This window comes from Oratosquilla oratoria, chromosome 25 (assembly GCF_046742065.1).
Source record: "Oratosquilla oratoria isolate Oo_2021 chromosome 25, ASM4674206v1, whole genome shotgun sequence".
In the NCBI taxonomy this organism is placed as follows: Eukaryota; Metazoa; Arthropoda; class Malacostraca; order Stomatopoda; family Squillidae; genus Oratosquilla; species Oratosquilla oratoria.
This window is the reverse complement of record NC_134801.1, coordinates 51219527-51227539: the sequence shown is the minus strand read 5'-3', so window position 1 is coordinate 51227539 and position 8013 is coordinate 51219527. Positions and strand designations below refer to the sequence as shown.

Sequence of the window (8013 nt, the reverse complement as noted above, 5' to 3'; positions counted from 1 at the left end):
CAAGGATCGACAATCTTTGGAAGAGAATGCGCCAGTTTCTTTGCTGTGTAGAAGCTTGCATGTCAAAAGCGCTTCTTTTAAGTACGCAAGTTAATGTCAATTCATACGCACTGTTTTCCTACAGTGGAGTTGTCAGTAAATGTTAAATCCTGGACGATTTGATTTTAGTTTCATCTATTGTCGTCACAGTTTGTTTATTTGAAGTAGTGACGTTATTTTTCGATGTTGTAGCAAGACTTCAAAACCAGCTCGTGTGCCAGACCCCTGCCTTAGTGTATCGTATGACGATAAATGATAAACTTGATGCAATCTTTTAGAAGTTAAACTTTATGGTATGCATATTCAAGTGGAAAACTTCTATCATCTGATACCTGAGGACTCTATGTATACATAGTAATTACTTTACTTCTGGGGCAGGAATTGAACGCGGTTTTCTCTATTAAGATTCTCTTAATCAAATCTACTCTCCAATATTTGAAACGAAATGTTCTGAAATCGATAACATTCCGAATGCCAGAAGCCCTTCCTAATATTCTGGTATATTCTTGAAAGGCTTTTTTGTTCATATTGGAGTTTCAAAAATGTCAGACTCCCAACAAAGAAATATCTATACAGTGTCTTTTTGATACTAACACATGCTAGGAGAGCTAACCGTACCTTTTCTTCTTGTATCGGGGTGGCCAATGAAACAGTCAAATAGTATAATAATTATTTTTTTTTTTATTAGATATAAGCACTACAATAACGAGCGTGTTGTCGCTTCGTAAGCTAGATCACCACTGGTTCTTAGCGACGCGACCACGCCAGACTTGGCGGGAAAACATACACGCTCAAACTGAACACTTGGTTCTTATTACATATGTACAATATACAATAATAAATATACAATGACAATAACAAAATCAATATACAATAACTTCTATGACAATTATGCAATGGAAAAATACAACCACAATTGAACACTTCGCAAGTACAATATATAATACTTGTACAATGTTGTACGTAATCATAATATGTATCATACCATTACATTCTTGTGGCAGGTCTGTGTGACATGTTGCCCATGGAACACGTGGAGGGTCTCGTCGAGACGATTCGAGTCTTTGGGAACTTGACGCACTTCCGCGAAGTGAGGGACATTTTCACCAAAAGAGAAGGTGAGTTCTCGGACACATGTGTCTGGTGGGAAGCAGCGACGAAGACACGGGTCTCGCCGTTACTGATAAGAACAACATAAGAACATAAGAAATAAAGGAGACTGCAAAAGACCACAAGGCCTACACTAGGCAGCTCCGTATCCATCACCACCTGTCGTCCCCATCCATAAAGTTGTCTAATCGTTTTTTAAAACAACTGATAGTTTCAGCGCTTACTACGTGGTTACTAAGTTTATTCCATTCATCGACCACCCTATTTGTAAACCAATTCTTGCCTATTTCCTTCTTAAATCTATGATGCTGAAGGTAGTCATGTCTGAGGCAGTAATGACAGGGTGATGGCGGTGGCGATGTTGGTGGTGGTGATGATGATGATGATGGTGATGGTGATGATGATAATGATGATGATGTGATGATGATGATGGTGATGATGATGATGATGATGATGGTGATGATGATGATGCTGATGATGATGACGGTGATGAAGATGATGATGATGAAGATGATGATGGTGATGATGATGGTGATGGAGATGATGATGATGATGATGATGGTGATGATGATAATGATGATGATGTGATGATGATGATGGTGATGATGATGATGATGATGATGGTGATGATGATGATGATGGTGATGATGATGATGGTGATGATGATGATGAAATAGTGGAGGTGGTGGTGGTGATGATCCTAGAAAGTCGTTCACCTTGAGAAAGGCGCCTGAGAGGCGACGGCGTTTTTTTTTTCTTTCTTTCTTTTTTTACTTTGCTTGTTTGGGTATATTATAGAACAAGTCGTGTTACCAACTAGCCACCTCTTCCCCTCCCTCTCTTTCTCACCCTCTCTATGACACTCTTTTGCTCTCTCTTTTGATAGTCCCTTCTCTCCTTGTGACCCTCCATCTCGCTCTTGTAATACCGTACTCTCATTAGCTCTTCTAATACCCGCTTTCTCTATCAATATCCACTAGATTTCTCTCCTCATACTTCTTCTTAATATATAACCATTCTTTATTCTGCGTTAGGTTGATTGGGGTACGGGTAGATGGTCTGATGACTCTGGGGGTACGTAGAAAATGGGAAAAAGGTTGAGAACCCCCTGGAATAGAGAATTCGAAACACGCTTGGTACACCCTTTCGTCCATTTTGCCCCCGATTTCTGTCTGCCTTAAGTCATCTTACTCCGGGTTTTCTTCTGACAGTGCTGGAGGTCCTCATCGAGATGTTGGATTGTGACTCGAGGGAATTGGTGTACGTGTGCGCGGGTGTTCTGGTCAACATGATGTCCGACGCCTCCAAGAGGTCTATCTTCCAAGCCGAGAACGGCGTCCTCAGGTAAGACGAAAACGAGGTCTAACGGTCTAACGGTTCGTCGAACGCGGTTCGACAGACACGGTCGTGTTTAAAGTGATGTGTGAACGTGTGAACGGGGTATTTGGGGTTTAACCAACGCGTTCGACAACCAAATATCCCATTCACACGTTCACACATCACTTTAAACACGTGTCTGTCGAACCGAAGGGTGGACGAGCGTCACGGAAACTATTATCACAACCGAAACAAAGTCCGGACAACGACCGCGTACCTAACTTAGCTCTCCTATCGTCACCCTTCAAAATTAGTTCACTAATTTAAAATTGCTAACGCTACTGTTCTCTGCTAACATGAAATAACTTCCTCTCCTTTTCCGTTTGAATTTTTTCGACTCTAATCCGCCTCTATTTAATAAAAAGGCTTAATCATTTGTGCAGGAGATAATTATCACTAATAAGAAATGTAGCAATATATTTATAAATCACAACAAATACCACAGTCGGAACAGACGAAAAGACTAGAGATAGGAAGTCTATATATTTCAAATGCTAACTGTAGTCCTCTTCGGTAGTACTACTGAAGAGGACTGCAGTTAGCAGTCGAAATATATAGACTCCCCGCCTCCAGCCCTTAATCAAATATGTTTTGGACGTTTAGAAAACAAAAAATCTGTCATCTTTCTGACTCATCTGAAGTTTAATTCTTTTATTATGCAATTTTCTCTCGACTGAATAGAATTGCTAGGCAGCATCTAGAATATATAAATCGTGAATAATTGTGAAAGGATTGATTGAAATGGGTTAAGTCCTTTCCGCTGCATGAAGGAAGGGTTACAGTAATTTGGTGGCAGTCAAAACATATGAGACGCCCAGAAACAGAGGGGCATACCCGCCATTTTAACCGGTTTCGAGTTCAGCACGGATCGTGAAAGGCGTAAGCACCCCCCCCTCTCTCTCTCTCTCGGTATACATATATATATATATATATATATATATATATATATATATATATATATATATATATATATATATACACATATATTCGTGCTTAACTCGAAATCAGTAAAAGTGGCGAGGGTGCCCCTCTGTCTCTGGACGCATAAAAAAAAAAAAAAAAAAAAAAAAAAAAAAATTGAAAGAGACCTAAACTGTTCTACGCCTTTCACTTCATGGGTTTACCTCAACTGAATCAAATCACCTGGCGGAAGTCAGATATTAAACGCACAAGCCGTGAATAGCTGCCAAAGGGTTCAAAAGGACAGAGGCCCTCTTCTTCTTCTCACGACTGAGCCTCACGAATGACGAGTTTCACGAATTTTCCTTTCCAGGATGATCGACGTCCTGCAATACTTTGGCTACGGGGATTGGCAGCTTTGCTCGCTCGCCTGCCAAGTCCTCTGGAACTTTTGTGCTTCAGCTGCGGACGTTCAGGCCACACTTGGCCACAAAGAGACTGAAAAGCTTATATACGTCCTCGAGGAATACCTTGGTGAGTATCTACCTCCCACTTGAGTGATCTCTCAAGTGTGTTTGTATCTCGGTGGACATCTAAATCTGACCCATTGGGCGATACATATGTATCCTTCGTTGTTGTGTACTTTCAGTGCATTTCTACGAGGATATACAGGAGTTGTGTTATCATTATTATTTTTTGTACATTATGTCTCACTGAAGCTACAACGAAAAGGGTATTTCTATAGTTCTTATGGGATAGGAAAGCCAACCGGAGATCATTTGAACAGTCCTGTTTTGAAAATTACAAATATAACACATTACTGGTCTCCTCAGTACGATGAAACCTACGTAGACTTCATGAGGAGCAAGTGGGTACACGTCATCGGCGTCTTGATTATATATATTTTTGGTAGTTGTACATGAGTTATCCCCAGATTCTGTGAACTGATTTGATCACGTTTTCTGTGTTTATTATCACTCAGAGTAAAAGAGAACGAGCAATAAAGCAGTGACTTTATATTTTAGAATGCGAGTAGTGTGAGGCATCGTACATATGGCAGCCGATAATGCGCACGAGATTTTGACTCGTATTGCAGTGGTTAAAAAGAGCTGCTTCAGGGAAAGTAAAAGGGAATGCGGAGGAAGATGGCAAATGGGAGGGATAGAAGTCAGCAGTAGCTCAACATTGTGCCTCTGGGCCGCGGGGGTGCCACGGTCCCTATAGTACTAAATGCGTAAAACTTAAGGTCCGAGTTTTCGAATTGTAAACTCAACCCCAACACGGCCTTGGAATTTTGAATTCTATAAGCTCTCTTCTGAGTTGTTTTTTTTTCGAACTGGAAGATGAAGCCCAACATAACTTATGAATTTTGAGTTCTCCAAACCGCAAGACATAACATAACCTGGATCTCATTGTCTTCTGAGTTTTCCCAAGTTGTAAACTGAATGTCTTTGGTTTTCTTCTAAATTCTCCGAACTACAAGACGAACCAAAATCCGGCCCTCCAGTTCTTTTGAATTTTTCGAAATACAAAACGAATCCTCACATGACTTCTGACACCTTATTCTCCTTCCTTCTAGATGACGACTCGTACTTCAACAACCCAGAAGTCTTCGGCGAATGCGACCCTGAGACGCGCGACGTCGTGTACCAACTGTGGGAAGACTTCGCTCAAGTGGCCAGCAAGCTCCTTGACAGGGTGGAGGAGAACACGACGTCACTTCCGGTTGTCTCGACGCAGTCTTAGGACGAGGAACGGTGCTCTCGAGTGCCTGGGATGGACCTTTTCATGCAGTGGTGCTGGACGGTGGCCGCCCTGCCAGCCGTTTTTTATTTACCTGTTCATTTATCGGTTTAACTATTCATTTACTCATCTAGTATCTTTATTGGAGCGATCAGAATTCGAGTGATGGCAACTGTGTGACCATTCAATGCAGGTGGAGAAACAGAACCTCATAAAATAACTTTCCTAAACATAAATCAGCCCCTTCAAGGGATACGCGGTTTCGTGTTACCAATGGGACGCCCCCTAAGCTCTGTAAAATTCCTTGTCCTTAGCCAGGGCAAACGGTACTTTGTACGCAACCTTGTTGAGAGAACTAAACCCTTTCGTGGTGGGTGGGACTCTTCTCTTTTTATTCTGGTTGTCGCCAGGCGGGTTTAATCATGCCCCAAACTCGGTTAAGATTACCTGAGTTAACCCTTTCCATAAAGAGGAACACTTTTGATTTTATTCTTGGTTATTTGATTAACCTTTGTTGCAACACCCTCCCTCGGTAACAAAAACTAATCATAAATCATCCTTCATGTCGAGATGAATTGGAACTCAGTCTGATTTTACATTATGTATATTCTAAGTGAACATCAATCTATATACCAAGAGATTTTTCCCCTTTATACGGGAGGTAGCCAAATCAAAGGCACGTACCTACTCCCACCCATTCCACTTCCATCCACCACCCCTTTCCCCTGTCTCATCTTAGCTCCTCATGGATGACGGGTCATACGTGTATCACGCCCACTGCCACGGGTCATAAGCACTGTAGCAAGACACAGTACATACTTTCATATGTAATCTTATTTTGACACTAAAGATGAATAGAACAGACTGACGACAGCTAGAGTAAAGAGAAAGGTGACATGAGGGACGAAAGGGGTTAATCTTATTATTTCCAGATTGAAGAAAAAAAAATTGCACACACACGCGCACGCACGAAGACACACACACAACACAAACACACAAGCACGCGCGCGCACACGCACACACACAAACAATCACAGACACACACACACAAAACACACACACACAAATACATACGCACGCACATATAAGCACTCACACAAATGCATGCATGCATGCATGCATGCATATTCATTTTGCAAAATAAGTGAAGATTAAATATAACATTTCTTAGTAATACGTACAAAGTCTCAACATGTGAAACAAACCACATTTTCATTAGTGACTGGAAATGATATAGTGGGATTCGATATAACCCAGAAATCTTCCATTAGTTTCCAGTTCCTATTGGTTAATTATTTTTTAATTGTTTGCGCTTGAATTCTTTTTTACTGTGGGGATTAATATATCACAGAAATGGGTGTTATCTAAGAAAAATTGGGGCACCATCAACTATAAATTAATCAATCAATCAATTAAAAGAAATTCATTACACACAGTTCAAAGTTTTCAATAATGACAAATTGATTTTGGTATAATATGTCGCTGCCATATGCTTGGGAAATTTTACCTTCATTAAACGGAAAATAAGTCACACTCACTCACATATGCCAATTCATGGAATCAAAGAATTTTTCGGCTTATGGTTCAATTACAAAAACTTAATGTAATTTCATTTGTCAAATCATCACTTAGGTACATTACGAAATAAATGATATACAAAATAGGTATTTATAGCTCCTCTGACAATTTTGATCATGTAAAGGAGAACAAATGTATTATTTGGCAAATGTGTCGTTTTTTATATTTCGCAAATGAGAATGTAAATACTTCATGAGTTCAGCTCAGTACGAGTTCCTACCATATCAAAGGACCAGAAGGTGAATATTGGCAAACGTTTCGGACAAAAACACAACAAAAAAACACTTACAAGTGTTTTGTAAGAAAATATACCAGTGGAATAATGCATAATACGCACTTCATAAATAAAAATGAATAAAATATCAGTTTAGCTTATATAAACAATAAAAGTAGCAAATGTGTTCCCACTGTTCAGTCTTATGTTTGTCATACGTCAGGAAACGCATTCTTGTTTGTGATATTACAGAACCTTATAACTACAAAAATTTGATTTGGCAACAAAATCTGTGACCTTTTATGGACCATAATGTATAAGATTATGAACACATAGTTATATTTTCTCTTATACGAGTCGTTCGTAGAACTTAGAAAGCCATATGGATCGACCATTATTTACATGAATACACTAAACATTACACTTAGATATACATTCTCAGGGTGACCAGATTCTGAAAACTGTACGGGACATACGGAGAGGTATATGGACAATGTGTACCAGATATGTGAAGCGAACAAAACAATGGCTTGTATATTTTTTTCCACTTGCTTTAAAGGGATGTGTCCATTATATACAATGTTGCCAGATCCACTTCCATTGTATACAATGTTGCCAGATCCACTCGGTGCTCATATATTAAATTTCACTCAGATATTGTTGCTTTCGAATTAGTATACCTGTAAAATGTATTTTTTTTTTCCATGCGAAGTGTTAAAATTTTTGAAAATATGGTACAAAGCGCGTCCCGGGAAGGGTCGATCCGGAACGAGGGACAAATACGGGACGGTCCCTTAAAATACGGGACGTCTGGTCACCCAGTGCATTCTATGACACTGTTATAAAAGTATGTGTAAGAGCATATAACACAAGTCTCATAACCACAAAATATGGCTTTCTAGACATAAATGTATTTCATCTTTGTGACATTCCTCGATCCGGTGTACAACAAACGGAGAGGTGAACCTTTTTCCAAGGATACAGCGACAAAATATTATTGAGTGGAATACTATTGTCAAAAATCAAGAATTTCCGTTCGATGATGATTTATC

At 39.7% G+C, this 8013-nt stretch overlaps 1 protein-coding gene across 2 annotated transcripts in view; it reads left to right on the top strand.

Moving 5' to 3' along the window:
- The window catches only part of LOC143038953 (armadillo repeat-containing protein 2), an 83470-nt gene extending 76400 nt beyond the window's left edge, over positions 1 to 7070 (top strand). For both annotated transcript variants that reach the window (XM_076208762.1, XM_076208763.1), the window contains 4 exons: positions 1044 to 1157; positions 2361 to 2493; positions 3800 to 3960; positions 5006 to 7070. In XM_076208762.1, the coding sequence (XP_076064877.1) occupies positions 1044 to 1157; positions 2361 to 2493; positions 3800 to 3960; positions 5006 to 5172 (575 nt within the window). In that variant the 3' untranslated portion in view covers positions 5173 to 7070. The remainder of the gene's footprint in view (positions 1 to 1043; positions 1158 to 2360; positions 2494 to 3799; positions 3961 to 5005) is intronic.
- The last annotated feature ends 943 nt before the right edge of the window (positions 7071 to 8013 follow it).